The following is a 16,196-nucleotide window of genomic DNA, read 5'->3' on the forward strand; positions in this document are numbered from 1 at the left end:
GTCTATGCACGTCATTATTCCCTTTGGAGGAGGGTGAAGGGCCATAGTGCATAAGACTCGGCCCATCGATTGCGAGTGTCGAGGTTCCATGCCCAAGCCGGAATGGCATGACTTTGTTCCGCACGGCGGGGAAGGCGGGGGCACTAATAGACCTTAGCTAAACTCGACCAAGTTCGGCCAAAGCTCCAAACGTCTTTCCACATACTGTGTCGTCGAAGCCCTGGGTGCCTCTTCCTCTATATCCACCACTCCTACAACCCAACCCCCAATACTCGCGCGTCCCCAGCATATCGCTCGCCATGTCGACAAATCGACGGGTTGATCTAGTACAGGTAGATCCAGCTCTCCGTCGGCGAGCTCGAGACCGCAACCGCGCACGGCGCGTGAACGGTCCACGGCCAGGTCCCAGTGCCGTCCGGCCACGTGCCCGCGACCGTCTCGACACGCGGGTCCACCGAGACAGGCTCCTGCTTTACCACTACTGCCAATTCGACCTCGACGCGATGAAGCGGACGAGGGAGCTGGCCGCGCTGGAGGGCCACCTGGAGAGCGAAGACATCTACGCCGCCGCGTCGTTGCTGCCCCCGATAGAGGCGACCCGGCAGAGCATCCAGCGGCTGCAGCGGTACAACCAGTCGGTGTCCCAATGCTGCAAACGCTTCCACCTGGCCTTCAACGAGATGCGGTCCCGGACCATGAACGTCGAGCTTGTCAAGCCGTCTGATCGGATCGAACCGCTTCTCAACCTCGACGACAACCTCGAGTTCATCTCCCCCGATGAGCGATACTTTCCGAAGAACGTCGGGCGCTTCTGGAGCTTGCTGGAGCCAAGGCATCGTGAGTTTGCCCCCGCCACCATCGCCAACCGTACCACTGCCGTTCTCTCTGTCTCTCTCTCTCTCCCCTCCCATACATGTCGGCCCTTCGGTCAGAGGCGTGCTAGTAAACTGACGGCGAGGTCTAGGATTCCGTCTCAGGTACCTCTTCAGGTTTTACAAGCTCCGGGGCTACAAAAACTGGGCGATCCAAGCGGCCAGAGCACGGGGCGAGAATACCGCTGACGTGGAGCCCCTGTCGCTTGAACAGGCCCTGCGGCGCTGGACGAAACGTTGCCTGAGGCTGCTGGGCTTCCACCTCGGGCTCGAATGGCACGCTATCTCGGCGGAAATGACGCGGCTCAAACAGGTGCAGGAGGAGCGGGAGCGGGAAATGTACCAGATGGAGCGGCGGCTCGCCGAGGACCTGGACCGGCGGAAGGGCCCGTCGACGACGAGGTACTTCTCGCTGCTCAACCCGCGATACCAGGGATCCAGCACCACCCCGCCCCCAGCGTACCGCGAAGCTGCAGACCAGTTCAGACAGGCGCTGGTGACCTCAAGATCCCGGATCCGACAACATCGCGAAGCCAACAGACCACCCACCAGGACGAATGGAACACGCAGGCCGGTCGCAGCTGCTCGCGCCGCTCACCCCGGATTCGGACGGGGGTGACAACCAATACCACCAGTCTGGATTGGGTCGGGCTGCCGCAAATTTTTACATTGGAATGTTTTCGCGATGGTTGAAGATCTCGAGTTGATAAATGGATGTATATGTGGGAGATAACTGCTCTGCATGCTTTGCCTCCACGGTACTTCGCACTCGTTGGATTTTGCAGGGAGTGCACCATTTAAACGTACTACTCAGGAGACGCGGCAAGATTGGCCCCAGGCTGTAAACCTCGTGTTTACCCCGCGAGACTGCCAACGACAACATGCCTCGCCATGATGTCGATCAACTGTGATTCAATTGCCGATGGATCCGAATTCGAGATTGTGCGAGCTTTGTCAAAGAGTTTCCTTCGATAGCTTGCGGTCGGAACATAGCTTCCAGCATCATGAGAAAGCCACCTTCCTGCGTCGCGAGGCCACCAGGGAGAATGGATGCCAACTCTGCTCCATGATCTGGCGCGCCCTATCATTCCTGGGCAGAAACCCGTTGAGCGAAGACCCCGCCAGGCTCCTGCTGAATCCTTCGGGCAGCCCGGTGGAGAGCTGCTCCGTCTATTCCAACGAACCCAGTCCCATGTACGGGGTGAAGATCCTGTGCGGTCAAGTGGAGGTCCTGGATTCCCTGCAATGGCGGGGAGACGCCCCTCAACGATGGCACGTTTGGCCCGACGGCGACGCGAGCCAGCCCAAGCCACACACTTTTGGCGAATACGATTCGAGATTGTTCGGCATCAATGATGAGTGTGAAAACCCCCCTCCCGGGCTCACGCCGCAAGACAGTCGCCCTGACCAACGCCCAGGCGATCCCGCTGGAAGCCTCGTCCGCCACAGGGAGATTAGCTCACGACCAGATTCGGATGAGGCGTACAGCCTCATCAACCAGTTGATCAACCTTTGTCGCTCGACGCATCGAACATGCCCCAATACAGGTGAAAACGTCTTGCCGTCCCGAATCATCGATGTCGAGCCGGCGGATGGCTCTCAGGAACCTCACTCATTGACCTAGAGACAAGAAGAGGACAGGCCTCCTTCTGGAAACCCTGAGCCTTCTGCCCTGCGTCGAGGAACGTACCTTGCTCTAAGCTACTGTTGGGGAGAGGTGCCCGCCATCGTCACGACCCGTGACAATCTGGAGGAAAGAAAAAGGGGCATTCCGTTTGCCGATTTTCCCCCTACAATGCAAGACGCCATTGCCATCGCAAGAAGGCTGGGAGTGAGATATCTGTGGGTGGATGCACTGTGTATCTTGCAGGGGACCGACGAAGCAAAGTTGGATTGGCAAAGGGAGTCACCAAGGATGAGAGACGTCTACGGCAATGCCTTTCTAACAATCGTCGCCGCACCAGCGAGAACAATCCACGGTGGGATATTCGCCGCCGGGAATCCCCCGAAAATACCCCACTGCCGCATCCCGTACAAGTCGAAATGTACGCCGGGAATCGAGGGCCACGTCTTCCTGGGCTTCGCCGAGAGACCTCGCGACAGATCAGAGGAGCCACTGTACCATCGAGCATGGACGCTTCAGGAGCGCATCCTCTCCTCGCGCGCCCTGATCTGCACGCGAGATCAACTTTGCTGGGAATGCGCCGGGGCCAAGTGGACCGAAAGCGGCGAGTTCAACCCGCCGATCAGTTCCGCGAGACTGGAAGCGCAGCCGAACCAAGGCAACACCTGGAACGTGATTGTTCGAGACTACAGCTCCAGAGACCTGACGTACAGCATGGACAAGCTCCCCCGCACTGTCCGGGCTCGTGAATGAGATCTCCCAGCGGACCGGAGACGAGTACCTTGCGGGGCTCTAGAAAACCCACATATGCGACCATCTGGTCTGGTGCCATCGGCACATGGTGGTCGGGAAGAGGACGAGGCGGGCGTGGCCTCGGTGGTACAGAGCACCCTCATGGTCGTGGGCTTCAGTGGACGGCAATATCTTCTTCCCCAGCCATACCGAAAGACAGCGACGTGTATTACTTGAAGCTCCTCGACCACCAGATCATCCCCGCCGGAATTGACCAGTTCGGCGCCATCGCGTCAGGCTATATATCCGTGCGAGCTCCTCTGAAGCGCTTCTCTCGGATCTATTTCCGGAGCTCCCAAGTATTGGAGACGATGGAAGACGGAGGCCACACGCGGGACGTTGTTGTCGGCAGCGTCTGGCTGGACATGTTGGACGGCGATGTCGAGGGCAAGTACACCGATGATTTATTGGCGAACGCGCTGCTCGCAGATCCGTGGGCGTTGCGGTTGAAGGAAAGGGTGGGATTGGTACTGACTCCTACCAACGTGGCGAAGGAAGGAGTATAGACGGCTCGGCATGTTCATCACCGGTGGTGACGCAACTGCACAGAAATGGCTGGATGGTAGTGAATAAGAGACGATAACCATCGTATGAGAATTGTGTGATCTCAAAAATTCTTCAATCCAAGTCCTTCCTACCTTTGTCGGCATTCACTTTCGATCCATTGACCACAAAGCCATCCGGGAGTGTACGGTGGTTGCCATCGTGTAGCAGTTTGGTAAGAAGCATGGCATGGGCTTCCTGATCGATTCTCCCAATGGCCAAGGAGATGGTGGCAGACTGGGTGCACAGTCAGGCTGAGTGCGAAGGGGAGGGTGTTGTTTATAAAAGTCGGCACGCTCGGGCGAGTCGCACGTGATCTCCGAGCAGTTCTTACTCATCTTTAGGCGCCAAGCCCGAAATGCGGGCCATTGCCAAAAACCTTGGGACGGCGTCGGAGGAGGCAGATGGTGGGTAGCCCTCTGGGAGGCATGATATGTAATACCAATCACGACGAGATCACGCGAGTCAAGAGACGAAACACACCGTCGCAAAGAAACCTGAACAGAAATTCGTCGAGGGCATAGAACGTGCTCGGTGTATTCAGGCCGTATCCCACGGGCCATCACCTGTCTGTCCTGCGCCGAACGACTCGACTCATCGCACCGCACCGTACCGCACCCAGCACAGCGCAGCGCAGCGCAGAGCCTCTCAAGATGAAGCTCATCCTCTCTACCTCGTACGCAATTATCTCCTTTGACGGAAAATGTATGAGCGTGGCAAAGAAGGCATCGCTGACACACTCTGGCCATAATGCAGCAATATCATGTCCTCGGGCCACCCCGTCGTGCGGCGGCCACTGTTCTCGCGGTCCAACATTGAACTCATCAATTCCCTGCGCGCCAATTTCGCCTCGTTTAAACACTACGCTCCCGCTCCTCCTGCCTCGGAGGGCGGCGCCGCCGAGAAGTTTACGCCTCCCGTATGGACGACGCAGGAGGATGACACACTCTACGTTCCCTCGTGGCGGACGACCCCGCTAGTCGAGCCCCGCGACTCCTACGACGTGACCTGCAAACTATTCTTCCTCCCCGGCATCCCCAGTACGCGGCGGTGCCGGCACACGCGAGAAGCCATCGATCTGGTACTGAAAGAGCTGGGCGTCGACACCATTGACCTGTTGATCGTCTCATTCCCTCATGTGACCTTTGACGCCGACGATGAAGAGGAGGACGAGGATGAGGAGGAGCGGGCTTCCGCGGACGAGAATCCCAGCGAGGCCAGCGACGAGTTGGAAGGCTTGGAGGCCCAGGTCAAGACCTGGCAGGTGCTGGAGTCGCTCTATGACAAGGGCGTCATCTCCCAGCTGGGCGTGTCCGAGTTTAGTTCGGAGCGACTCGCGAAATTCCTGCCAGAGGTCCGAGTCCGGCCCAAGGTCGACCAGATCAACGTCAAGGACTGCTGCGTCGTGCCCAAGACACTCATCATGTACGCAAAGGAGAACAAGATTGAGCTTTTGACACACGCGGATTGCATGGACATTCTCCCACCCGGAACGACGAGGGAGTTGCTGGGACCCGATAAAGATGGAGCTGGCATTCTGGCTGCGCACCCAGATGGCGGACCCGAAGAGCCCGGGCTGAAGGGCGATATCGAGCCGCAATGGGTCATCAAGTATACCGCGGTGGTGAAAAACCGCGGCGTCATCGAGAACAAAGGGTACTTCGCCGTCGCGCAGCTGGGAAGCTGTATCGAGGAGAAGCCAGTCGAGGCCCCAGCATCATGAGGCCGTCCAGCAACCCCTCGGAGTTATAGTAAAACTTGAGCTTTAGCATGGCGCTGGGTAGACCGACTTCTTTCAAAGATCTTCCGTGATCTCCTTTCGCCTCCATTCATCCAATCATGCTCCTCTTCCGACCTCGCAGCCTCACTTCCTCCAATCTCTTCAACACGACGTTGGAGCCCTTGAAACTGCCCCTGTACCCCTCCTGGCTCTGTAAGACTTCGGCATCGAACCACCCCTCCTGTTTCGGGTGCGTCGATCCAAACGCCCGCTCGAGCACGTAGAGATCCACGGCCCTGTCTTCGTCCTGGACAGATTGCGTCGCAAGGCCAAAGTCGATGAGCACGATCTCGCCAGTCAGATCTGGTGGTTGGACCGGCGCAGACCTTTCTTCCTGCGATTGTAGACCCGCCTCTTCATTCCCACGCTCGCCATTGACGACCCCGTTCAGCTCCCCATTCGTGTCCCTTGTGGTGTTAGGCCGGATCATGATGTTGCTGCTCGTCAAGTCCCCGTGGACCACGCCTCCTTTGGCATGCATCGATCCCACAGCCCGCCCGATGCGGCGCAGCAGTTTCTTCACCGCCTCTTCCTGCGCAGCAACCTCGTCCTGACGTGACTTGTCATCATTGTCTTGTGTATTCGTGTCGGCGCTGACGCCGAAGGCCTTGTACCAAGCATCCCAGTCGCGCAACAAATCCTTGACGCTGCGCCCTTCGATCCACTCCATGAGGAGCCACGCGCCCTGTCCCACGAAGGAGGCGCCCCCCGTCGTCGTCGTCTCCCTCACGCCCCTCTGCGCGTCGCTCACCCCACGAACTTTCCGCGCGATGTCCCACTCCAGGCTCAGCACCGCGGGGACTTTGACCGCGTCCCCGTCCCCACCGGTGCTGGCGCTGTTCAGCGCCGACAGCTTGACCAGGATGCGTGCTTCGGCCAGCACCCTCTGCTTCGTCAGCCGCGCGTCAAGTGTGGGGTGTCTGTAGGCTTTGCTCGGCCGGAATTTCAGGGCGGCAGGCTGCGCCGGGTGCAGGAAGTGCGTGCGGTAGAGGAGGGCCTCGGCGCCCTGGGTGATCAGCGTTGGCGAGGGTTCGGTGACGTGGAAGGGGGAAGGGAGAGGCTGTGTATCGTGACCCTGCGCTGTGGTAGGGTCGGGAGGAGGAAGGGGGTTGTTCGGCGCATCTGCACCTGTACTTGTGCTTGTCATGGTGAGTGTGAGTTGGATGCGCTGGGACTGGTGCGGGAAGATCAACGTTTCAGTAGTTGGATGACTTTGACGTGGACATCACTTGATATAAAGGGAAGCGCAAATTCTCATTAATGTTTCCCAACAGGACGGGCGGAATTGAATCAGATGCAGCACTATGCGTAGCGGGAACCGGTTCAAATCCCTTGAGTGAGGCGTCGAAAAAACCGCGAGTTGCGGGGTGTTCAGCCTTGCCACCACCCACCAAAACCATTCTCCTCATGCAATTGGTCATGTCCCTACAGCCTTGAGGCCTAATAACAAAAAGGTACACATAACTCTTGGAATGGGGGTCCTCAACGTTCATATTCTGTCATGTCCTTTGAGAGGGCACTTCTCCTCTTTTATACCGTGACCAGAAGGCATTGTGTTCACAGAATCTTGCGATTCAGCTGGTACAGCTACGGCATCTCACCCTTTCGTATGAGCCGTCAAGGACACAACGTAGAACCACTTGCTAGGCCAGAGGCAATAGACATTAATCCTTCAAAAGACAACAATACTTTGCAGACAACATTGGGCCAACCAGATACCCCTCGAAAGATGTCAAATTCCCAACCGATTCCCTTTGCGAGGCTGCCCGTACTGATTTCATGACCCATCAGCTTCGGGACTCAAGGCCCTCACCAGTCGCTGCAGTTCATCAACCTGCTCCTTCAGCTGTCTTATCTCGACGACATCGGCGTCGACCTCGACCACAGGCCGTGAGGACTGGACCTTTTTGTCCCACCCCTCGGACTCGAAATTCAATTCGCCGGCCATTTCCTCCCATTCCTCGATTGTGTCATCATCTTCTTCTCCCCGACTCCTGTTACTTCGTACCGTGCGCGCATCCATAGACTCCAAACCAGCTGTGATCAGCAAGAGAGGCGAGTAGATGACGCCCATGACATAGTTATTCAATCGTTCATAGCGATAAGGGTCCATCCACCATTCGAATGGGATGATCAAGAAGATCAACTCAATCAAATTGAAAGGCGCGATGAAGACGTTTTCGTCGGGGGCACGCACGAACTGTAATGTCTTTTGCGCAAACATAGCCATGTACTCATCGATCGCGTTCTCCGTGATATCTTCGTATGCACTGTTGTATAATGCGATCAGGATGTTGAGCAGGATCACCATCACGACGAACGTGAATATGTAATATAGTATCAGGCCAAAGGGGTGAGCATAGTTATCAAAGCCTTCGAAGTCGGGTGACTGCATGACGGAATTGGCCATGGCGGTGATGATGAAGCTGGTGATACTGCTATTTCCCTCGACTTGGTTAAGGCCGATGAAAGCTTGCAGAAACCCCACGCAGACAACCAAGAGAAGGGCAAAGAAGATGAGGGATTCGCGCATCATGACTTTCAACACAACCAGCATTGCGCCAAAGAAGCGGAATGTGTCCAGATACAGGAGGAGACGGCCCCAGAACATTGGAGCGGCAACACAGAATATGTGATAACCCAGTCTGTTGAGTTGGCGGCGCTTGTCGTCATTCTCGTCGGGGGAGTGGCCGAGAGCGGTCATGCGGATAATGAAGGAAGCCGTAAGCAGGGCGTAGAGGCAGTTGTTGAAGGCGTTCCAGAAGCCAAAGTACCAAATGCCGACTTTCCAAAATTTACCGATTTCGTCACAGATGAAGCCTAGAGTCATCACATAGAGAATGCCCTCGACGACATCGAGGTCACCGTCTTCGTTCACAGTATTGACCGCTCCGGTGTACAGAGCTAGATAGAGAACAGATATCGTGATTTGGAGGGCGTTCTGATACAAGGGAGTGCGCATGCGGTCGGGGTTGAGATGGACCCAGTAATTTGTGTTGTCGCGGTCTTTGTAGAAAACAAACCTGCCGGGGTCTTTGTCATCCTGGTGAATCCAGCCTCTCCAAAGGTACTTGATGCATTTCTGGTAGCCAGACGAGCCAATGACGATCAGGCAGTGCAGGTCGACCGCTCTCTCAATGACATTTGCTGGGGCTGTCTCCTCTTCTTTGCGGATGACCGAGTAGCGCTTGAGAAGAATCTCTTGCATCAAGTACTCCTGGTCATCCTCAGCCTCGATGATGCGTTTGGCGATCATCTCGCAGGCCACTGCACGGACATGGTGTAAGTCTGCATCCCAGAGCTCCAGGTTGGCTTGTCTGGTGAACCATCTCTTGCACACAAGCAAGCAATACACCACGCATGCCGCATTGTCACTCCCGCCGGCCTCTTTGGCAGTCTGCACCACCTTCTGAGTGATGACAGGGCTGTTGGCAGCGACGATTTTCTCTTCAGGGAGCTCGATAGGAATGACTTCCTCGATCTGATACTTCAACCGGAGGGCGACTTTGGTGACTTCTTTCGGCGGCAGGGCAGATGGCGGGAGGTCGCTGCTGTGAGTGGGAAGCACTGCTCAGAATTAATATGCATTTATGCCACAGGGTAGAAGTCTAGCTTACATCTCCGTGTCTCACCGTGGTGATGTGGTGAATCCCTTTCACGAGCTCCGAAGAGAAGCGTCCCCCATTTGACCATGGTCTTTTTGGGTGCTATGACGTAGCTTGCGCGCTTCGAGTTGGAGAGCTTTCTTGGGGAGAGAGGGCAGGATGCCTGTTGATCAATGCCGACTTATCGAGACTCCTTCGCTCTCAAACACACTGAAGAAGGATGCAGAGGCAGATAGAGAGAGAGATCGACAGTTTCACCACGGACGAGGATTGAGCTGCATCTTGGACATCAAGCTTTTGAGTTCTGTTCAGCCACTCGATGTGACCTCTTGCCCAGAAGCTCCCCGCACCGCAGCCAAGCAGTGCCAAGGTGAGCGAAAACTTGCTTGCGCCTCATAGATCGGGCCTAGGATAGTGCCGCCCTAGTGGAGGGAAAGATAACCGAAGAAGCTCCCGAAATTGGCTGTTCATCCTCATCACTCAATCAATGTCAGAGCTCTCTATGTAAGGGTAAATACCTCGTACCATCCCCAGTCAGCGCCGGTCTCTTCAATCCGCGCTGTCCATTCCAGTCCAGTCGATGTATATCAACTTTACCATTCCCGCAGCTCCCCGCCAGGCCCTTTGAATGTGGGGAATCTCCATGATTTGGTACCGACCGCGGACTGCCTTACACGCTCCTCATCGACCTCGATGCCCAGTCCCGGCCCGTCCATCATGTCAATCATGCCGTCCTTGACCGTCCACACCTCGGCATTCTTGGTGTAGCCCTTCAAGTCGCCCTGTCCCACCGACAAGGTCTGGTTCGGATCTAGAATCATCTCCTGAATGGAAAAGTTGGCGCTGACGGCATTGACTTGGAAGTTTGCCGCCAGGGCGATCGGTCCGAGCGGGCAGTGCGGCGCCAGAGAGATGTCGTAGGCCTCGGCCATGGTGGCGATGCGACGAAGCTCCGAGATCCCCCCAGCGTGGCTGATGTCCGGCTGCAAGATGTCCACTTTGCCCAGCTCCAAGAACGGCTTGAACGCCCAGCGGCTGTGTAGTCGTTCGCCCAGCGCGACGGGGATCGTGGTGTCCAGCCACCGAAATCCTTCTGGGTGATCCGACAACAGCGGCTCTTCGATGAACAGGGGTTCGTGAGGCTCCAGCTTGCGTGCCAACAACCTCACCATGGGTTTGTGGACGCGGCCGTGGAAATCCAGTCCGCAGTCGACACCCGTCGCCTTGACCGCTTTCAATCGCTCCACCGCATCGTCCAAAGCCGCGGGAGAATCCACCCAGCCGAGACCTTCGGTTGCCGTCATTTTGACCGCTGTGAATCCTTGCTCCTTTCTGACCAGGCTGCACGACAAGACGTCAGCGATGGTCTAATCTTGGGGGTTGGGTACACATACGCATGTTTGGCGCAAGCAGCAGCATTCTCGCCTCGGACCCAGGTGTAGACCTTGATTTTCGAGCGGACTTTGCCCCCCAGGAGCTCATAGATGGGCACATTCAATCTCCGTGCTACACCAAAAGAATCAATACCCGACGTGCTGCCTCCGCTCTGCTTGAGGATTGGTATGCATTACTCACCCTTTAAATCCCACAACGCGATATCAATGCCCGCCAGAGCGCTCATAATGACCGGTCCACCTCGATAGAAACTTCCCCGGTATGCATGTTGCCATATATTTTCAATCTCACTGCGTATGTAACGTCAGCCCTTATAAGAACAACAGTAAAGGGGACACACGCACTTGGCTTCCATCCCCACGAATCGTTCCCTGAATCCTTCCAAACAGCCCTCTACGGCTTCTGAATTACCCTCCAAGGACGCTTCACCCCAGCCTGTCTTCCCATCTGAATCGGTGATCTTGACGAATATCCATCGTGGAGGAACGCGAAAGTATTCAATCTCCTTGATTGGTGCCATTCTTGTTCCCAGGGACGAGCTTGACGGGTTGCACTCCTAATACGAAAGTTCTCTTTATAGAATATTTGGGGACCCCATGTTACTAGTATTAAGGGTCAACCTCTTGACCGGGGAATTAGCGGAATCCCCGCACGACCGGCCCAGGATGCGAAGCAAGCCGCGAGGGCAAAGGCGACGTCGACGTCAAGCCGGCAGTTGTACATTCAGAAGAAGTGCCGTCTGTACCGAGTACGTACCCGATACTGAGGACGCGCCTCAGAAACCCCTGAACCGAGGGTCATAACTGCACAGTCTCACCTCAAAGGAGGACTTCACGATTTGCACGCAGTAGAGCAGGTTAAGGATGACAGGGTGAGTACAAAGTCGAGAGGGAGGCAAGTCGGTATAAAAGCGGCACGCCCGCGGTGAGTTGCACTGCCACCCAAGCGTGGCTAAGGCTACGACACGGTGCACATGATCCGGCCGACTTGCCCGAAGTTGTCGACACCTTGAACATCTCATTCTGACTTAGCCACAGACTAAGCCCAAAGAGCTCAAGTAAACGAGCTCGCCAATCACCGAAGGGTATACGGCAAGGCTGTGGATCCAATCCAGATACATGCCTCCGGCAATTTCGCTGTCCTGCTTTCACCAATGTTCTCATCCAATTCTCCATCTGAGATCAAGTACTGTCCTGCTCAATGTCGACGCTGGTCTGCATGCCTCCAGGCGATTAGGGAATACTCAGTACTATGATCCCCGTCTTCTCCAAATCGAGCTTATACAGGACCCCTAGCAAAGCCAATAACTGCTCCACATTCGCAGCGATATGCAACCAAGACGTGCTGGTCACGAGAAGTCCAAAAATGGTTGCTTGACGTGCAGAATTCGCCGGGTGAAGTGTGACGAGTCGATCCCCTATTGCCAGAGGTGCACCCAAACAGGCCGCAAGTGCGAAGGTCCGGTTGTTCGCGAAATCCGGTTCGTTCAGAACAAGCCGGCCAGCCAGTCGAGCACTCCGAGTCCGCCGCGGGCGGTTTCTCTCCTCGCTCCGCAACACACTGTGGACGAACGTCGTGCATGGCACTACTTCCTGTACGGCGCGGCGCCGGCATTTGCGGGGACCGTCGAAGCGACCTTTTGGCAAGACCAAGTCCCTCGACTCGCTCACATGTTTGACTTTGTCTGGGATACGGTTGTATGCCTCAGCTCCCTGTCCGAGCACGTTCCATATGTGCCACCTACCGCCGCGTCTGACCCAAGGGGTCTGACAAAACCCGCCAACCGAAAGCATCGACAGGCACTGAGATACTACCACAAAGCGATTGTGAGCGTCCGACGGCTGGCCGAGCGAGGGCAAATAGATGACTCTATCGTCGCCTTGAGCTACATCCTATTTGCCTCGGTGGAATACCACCATCGGAACGTCACCGTCGCGAAAGATTTGATGAAAAGGTGTTCCCGAATTCTCACCGACAATCTCAGGTCTCTTGACAGCCGACCGAGCTCGACCGCAGGCCAGGCCGTTCATCAGATGGTCGCATCATTCGTGTTGAAAAAGGTCATCGTGGGCGCCACTATAGGAAGCGGTCTTTCGTCCCGCCTGTCTGTCGATGACGAGACTGGCGATGTCTTCGGGACAGCACAGTCCAGGTCCCCTCTGCTCGAGGCTAGAGTCCAGTTTGATCGTCTGATGAACCAGTCTTACGAGGTGATCAGACACGCGGATTTTCTTCCTCACGTTGACGACGAGGAGCCGCTCAAGATACAGTTCTTGTCGCGGCGACTGTCGTTGTTGGACGACTTGCTGCGATGGAAAACCGCTTTCACGGCTAATACAGGAAGCCAGACGCCGGATCTGGAGAACGATATGATGACATCGTATCTCTTAATGTATTGGGCAGTCTGCTACGTCTCTGTGGGAGCATGCCTCAGCCCTCATCAGACCGTATACGACACCTGCATGGACCACTTTGCGGACATCGTCGAGCAAGCCACGTTCTGCCTCCGGCAGGCCGCCCAGTACCCAAAGGCTCAACGACTCCTATCGACCTTTGACCCCGGCCTCATCCCACCATTGTACTTCTGCGCAACGAAATGCCGGGACCCGACACTGAGACGAGCGGCGCTATGTCTAATGCGTCAGGCTCCAGAGGAAGACAACTCCTGGGTATTTGTCGAGCCCGATCGCGTGGTGGCCAAAGTCATCTCGATCGAGGAGGGCGAATGTCAGCTCTCCTGCTCGACGGACTTGCCACAGTCTCACTATGCTAGCCTCTTGCCGCCCGAAGAGCGTCGCTTTGCCTATGTCAGCGTTGTGGGCCGCGAAACGCCGACCGGGAAACGGCGCCAGGCTCTCGAGCTGAGCAGGTTTGAATACGCGGTTGATGGCTCGAGAAGGCTGGTCCACGAATACGCCTGGCTGGACGATGTGCAGGAGGGTTGATTCGATGCGGAGCGTGAGGGACCACCCCCACACTGGCACATGAGGTCTGAAGGCCTTCGTCAGGCGCCCTCGATGGGATTACGATATGTTGTCCCTTGACCCAATATCAGCGAGGGCCTGAGATTTATCTCAGCCACATTTGACACAACTGAACAAGCCACCACATCAGCTCCGTCGAGTCTATAAGCAACCAAAGTGTAGCTTGAGGACAGCGATATACAAAGATGACAAGGCTCCTGTGGCGTTCGGCGCCTGACACGAGACAAAAAGGATTATTGTTGGGGGAGAGAATCAGATCAGTAAACATAGATTCCAGAGTCCGTTTTCCATGGCAAGAGATGGATCGGGAGTTGTGAACATGTATGTGGAACGAATCCAGGCCGAAGGCAAGGAGACACACCGGGGAACCTTGTTGGACCATGTCAGGGTAGTGCCTCGATTCCCTGCCTCACGGCAAAAAGACGGAGTATCTCGCCAGTAGTGGCGGATTTTTAGGCACCAAACTCGCAAAGTAGATAAAGGTTCTGTCAGACGGCAGTTCCTGACAGACCATCAGTTGTTCCACAGTTGGCACGCAGGGCGAGTGTCGGTCTCTAAATGGGGGTATGGTCGGGACGGCTTCTCATCAGTCGACAGGGACTCCGCATCAGCAGCATCCCTTCCTTTTCTTGTAGGTTCGGTCATCTAGGTACGTAGTCAGTGCACGGCCGATGTTCTGAAGCGCTGAAGTGCGAAGACATGATCCCTGACGGTCTTTCTCAAGTAGTTAGGAGGTAGAAGGGGCACCCCTTCTCGAGATATCAGCGCAAGAACATGTCGGGATGACAATCTCAACTCAAATTTTGCGCTACTCGCTAGACAACATCTTCTATCGAGACCTTCCTATTTGAAATGGAGGACAAACACAGATCGTGCTGAATCCCCTATTGCGCCTCCGAGCAGCAAACTTTTGCGATCATAGCAGAGAGGGTTTGCCATGGTGCGCTGCAATATCAGCTTCGCGGGCGCCACGTCCCTCCCCAGAGACAGAGGTATCTCGGCAGTGTCTGGCTTTGGATCATAATGCCGTCGCAGGACAATACCGCGACGGACTCGTAGGCCTCCAAAACTGGATCAACTCCGATTGCAGCGCTGATAGCGGAGCCACGAGCGATTGTAGCAAGGGTGGGTGGTTTGGTGCTCTTCGTTCCGCCCGGTATTCGTCTGCGCAGCAGCGGCGTACTGAAGCCATTCAGGATCCAGTGGGTCCCCGGAAATCAAGGCACGCCCTTTTCAACTCTGTAAACAAACTGTGGTGTTTATGCGACCTCAGGCCCTTCATCACTCTCGCTCACATCTTCATCACCGCTAACCTCCTCGTTCTCCCGCGCTCTCTTATCCATCAGTGCCTGCAACTCGGCATCATCATGCTCTGTCACGGCTTTAGGGGCCATCTTGACCACACAAGCACCCCCTGCTTCCTTGATGTTGTCATCGATATCCTTAATTGCTTGTTCCAGTAGTTGAATGCCCATTCCTTTGTCCAAACATTGGCTGGTGAGGACGTAGTGTGGAGGAGACACCAGCTTCACCTTGACTTGTGTTTCCGCAGAGTTTCTTGACTCAGCTTGCCTCAGTGCTGCCTTGACAGCATCGATGCCGTCGTACTTGAAACAGGTCACCTCCACGTCAGCTCGTACTTTTGTCGGATGCGGCGTCAGTTTCTTGCTGATGTACGTGAGCAACTCCTCCTTGACGACCTCGTTGGGGAACGTCACGTCATTCCACACATCAGGGTTGGTGATGGAGAGCTTGAAAGCATCGTTGGCGTGACCATATTTTCGGTTGAGCGGCCAGCCAATATCCTCGTATAGTTTCAGGATGGGTGTCTTCGTCTTTTCGGCAACGTGCCGCATGATGGAATGGACCGACTTGCTCTTGTTGTACCGTTCCTCACATCGCACAATATCTTCGGCAGAGACTCTTCGTTTGGACAGGTCGATATAACCCTTCTCTTTGTCTACTCTAAGGACCACCACAACTTCATTGCGACCGATGCGGATGAGTTTTTGTATGGATCTGATACGTCTCCGCGAGAGTTCGGAGAGAAGGATCATGCCATCGATGTTGTCGTACTCTAGGAGCTTGACGTAGGCACCCATTTCTGCAATCTGTTGTGAGGTTTGTCAGGGCTACTGCCAACATGACACAGGCACCAAATTGCCACCTACCTGTTTGACATTCACCATCACAAAACTGTCGATCTCCGGGTATTTCTCCTCGTAGAACCGACAATTCGTCAACGAATTCGGGTCCGACATTTTGACGGTGTCAATTCAGAGAAAGGCGTGCTTCGCGAGGCCGATGGTATCTTCCCAATCGCTGAAAATGGGTTTAGGATCCCTGCGTGAGTAAAGATGAAGGAAATAATAGTTGTGACTCGATGGCGTGTCGGATCGCATGTGCGGGCAACTTCTGGGCTGAATTCACTTCTGCGGGCGGGCGCCCAAACTTTTGCGCCAAGCCGGTGGCCTCTTCCCTTTCTGGTCTAGGGTCTCGCTGCCTAACTGCACTGTAGGGATGAGGCTCTTACAGACGGCTCTACAACTGCCCCCCTCATCATCACTGCGCCCTACGTATCCTTTAGACCACACCTATTCG

At 55.6% G+C, this 16,196-nt stretch overlaps 10 protein-coding genes across 10 annotated transcripts; 5 read left to right on the plus strand and 5 right to left on the minus strand.

Annotated features, from left to right (window-relative positions):
* Nucleotides 1–299: 299 nt before the first annotated feature.
* PV07_08848 (uncharacterized protein) lies at nt 300–2,235 on the plus strand (the record flags this gene model as incomplete). Its single annotated transcript, XM_016396047.1, has 2 exons — nt 300–837; nt 965–2,235. 2 exons carry the CDS (start codon nt 300–302, stop codon nt 1,489–1,491), a joined length of 1,065 nt encoding a protein of 354 aa, XP_016245903.1. The 3' UTR covers nt 1,492–2,235.
* PV07_08849 (uncharacterized protein) lies at nt 1,544–2,901 on the minus strand. Its single transcript, XM_016396048.1, has one exon. The coding sequence runs from the start codon at nt 2,445–2,447 to the stop codon at nt 2,136–2,138; it is 312 nt and encodes a 103-aa protein (XP_016245904.1). The 5' UTR covers nt 2,448–2,901; the 3' UTR covers nt 1,544–2,135.
* Nucleotides 2,668–3,249, plus strand: PV07_08850 (uncharacterized protein; the record flags this gene model as incomplete). Its single annotated transcript, XM_016396049.1, has 1 exon — nt 2,668–3,249. The coding sequence occupies one exon, from the start codon at nt 2,668–2,670 to the stop codon at nt 3,247–3,249; it is 582 nt and encodes a 193-aa protein (XP_016245905.1).
* Nucleotides 3,250–3,599: 350 nt separating this feature from the next.
* On the plus strand, nt 3,600–3,794 carry PV07_08851 (uncharacterized protein; the record flags this gene model as incomplete). The annotated part of the gene is made up of 1 exon (XM_016396050.1): nt 3,600–3,794. The coding sequence occupies one exon, from the start codon at nt 3,600–3,602 to the stop codon at nt 3,792–3,794; it is 195 nt and encodes a 64-aa protein (XP_016245906.1).
* A 462-nt stretch (nt 3,795–4,256) lies between these two features.
* Nucleotides 4,257–5,654, plus strand: PV07_08852 (uncharacterized protein). Its single transcript, XM_016396051.1, has 2 exons — nt 4,257–4,507; nt 4,588–5,654. The coding sequence occupies exons 1-2, from the start codon at nt 4,485–4,487 to the stop codon at nt 5,552–5,554; spliced, it is 990 nt and encodes a 329-aa protein (XP_016245907.1). The 5' UTR covers nt 4,257–4,484; the 3' UTR covers nt 5,555–5,654.
* Nucleotides 4,575–6,946, minus strand: PV07_08853 (uncharacterized protein). The gene has a single exon (XM_016396052.1). It carries the CDS (start codon nt 6,756–6,758, stop codon nt 5,661–5,663), a length of 1,098 nt encoding a protein of 365 aa, XP_016245908.1. The 5' UTR covers nt 6,759–6,946; the 3' UTR covers nt 4,575–5,660.
* Nucleotides 6,947–7,084: 138 nt separating this feature from the next.
* PV07_08854 (uncharacterized protein) lies at nt 7,085–9,498 on the minus strand. The gene is made up of 2 exons (XM_016396053.1): nt 9,229–9,498; nt 7,085–9,178 (listed from the first exon to the last, which is right to left on the minus strand). The coding sequence occupies exons 1-2, from the start codon at nt 9,302–9,304 to the stop codon at nt 7,389–7,391; spliced, it is 1,866 nt and encodes a 621-aa protein (XP_016245909.1). The 5' UTR covers nt 9,305–9,498; the 3' UTR covers nt 7,085–7,388.
* A 197-nt stretch (nt 9,499–9,695) lies between these two features.
* Nucleotides 9,696–11,225, minus strand: PV07_08855 (uncharacterized protein). Its single transcript, XM_016396054.1, has 4 exons — nt 10,956–11,225; nt 10,792–10,901; nt 10,611–10,722; nt 9,696–10,557 (listed from the first exon to the last, which is right to left on the minus strand). Exons 1-4 carry the CDS (start codon nt 11,129–11,131, stop codon nt 9,810–9,812), a joined length of 1,146 nt encoding a protein of 381 aa, XP_016245910.1. The 5' UTR covers nt 11,132–11,225; the 3' UTR covers nt 9,696–9,809.
* Nucleotides 11,226–11,780: 555 nt separating this feature from the next.
* Nucleotides 11,781–13,747, plus strand: PV07_08856 (uncharacterized protein). The gene has a single exon (XM_016396055.1). The coding sequence runs from the start codon at nt 11,940–11,942 to the stop codon at nt 13,554–13,556; it is 1,617 nt and encodes a 538-aa protein (XP_016245911.1). The 5' UTR covers nt 11,781–11,939; the 3' UTR covers nt 13,557–13,747.
* Nucleotides 13,748–14,370: 623 nt separating this feature from the next.
* On the minus strand, nt 14,371–16,002 carry PV07_08857 (uncharacterized protein). Its single transcript, XM_016396056.1, has 2 exons — nt 15,767–16,002; nt 14,371–15,706 (listed from the first exon to the last, which is right to left on the minus strand). Exons 1-2 carry the CDS (start codon nt 15,854–15,856, stop codon nt 14,855–14,857), a joined length of 942 nt encoding a protein of 313 aa, XP_016245912.1. The 5' UTR covers nt 15,857–16,002; the 3' UTR covers nt 14,371–14,854.
* Nucleotides 16,003–16,196: the final 194 nt, after the last annotated feature.

Source organism: Cladophialophora immunda, assembly GCF_000835495.1.
Source record: "Cladophialophora immunda strain CBS 83496 unplaced genomic scaffold supercont1.5, whole genome shotgun sequence".
NCBI classification, from domain to species: domain Eukaryota; kingdom Fungi; phylum Ascomycota; class Eurotiomycetes; order Chaetothyriales; family Herpotrichiellaceae; genus Cladophialophora; species Cladophialophora immunda.

Excerpts from the sequence above, each read along its gene's own strand:
- PV07_08856 (XM_016396055.1), top strand. The coding sequence starts at position 11,940 with ATGCAACCAAGACGTGCTGGTCACGAGAAGTCCAAAAATGGTTGCTTG.
- PV07_08853 (XM_016396052.1), bottom strand. The coding sequence starts at position 6,758 with ATGACAAGCACAAGTACAGGTGCAGATGCGCCGAACAACCCCCTTCCT.
- PV07_08849 (XM_016396048.1), bottom strand. The coding sequence starts at position 2,447 with ATGATTCGGGACGGCAAGACGTTTTCACCTGTATTGGGGCATGTTCGA.
- PV07_08857 (XM_016396056.1), bottom strand. The coding sequence starts at position 15,856 with ATGTCGGACCCGAATTCGTTGACGAATTGTCGGTTCTACGAGGAGAAA. Across the intron at positions 15,707-15,766 it reads TGATGGTGAATGTCAAACAG|ATTGCAGAAATGGGTGCCTA; the intron begins GTAGGTGGCAAT and ends ACCTCACAACAG.
- PV07_08854 (XM_016396053.1), bottom strand. The coding sequence starts at position 9,304 with ATGGTCAAATGGGGGACGCTTCTCTTCGGAGCTCGTGAAAGGGATTCA. Across the intron at positions 9,179-9,228 it reads CCACGGTGAGACACGGAGAT|TGCTTCCCACTCACAGCAGC; the intron begins GTAAGCTAGACT and ends AATTCTGAGCAG.
- PV07_08855 (XM_016396054.1), bottom strand. The coding sequence starts at position 11,131 with ATGGCACCAATCAAGGAGATTGAATACTTTCGCGTTCCTCCACGATGG. Across the intron at positions 10,723-10,791 it reads CGCGTTGTGGGATTTAAAGG|CACGGAGATTGAATGTGCCC; the intron begins GTGAGTAATGCA and ends CTTTTGGTGTAG. Across the intron at positions 10,558-10,610 it reads GCTGCTTGCGCCAAACATGC|CCTGGTCAGAAAGGAGCAAG; the intron begins GTATGTGTACCC and ends CTTGTCGTGCAG.
- PV07_08852 (XM_016396051.1), top strand. The coding sequence starts at position 4,485 with ATGAAGCTCATCCTCTCTACCTC. Across the intron at positions 4,508-4,587 it reads AAGCTCATCCTCTCTACCTC|CAATATCATGTCCTCGGGCC; the intron begins GTACGCAATTAT and ends GCCATAATGCAG.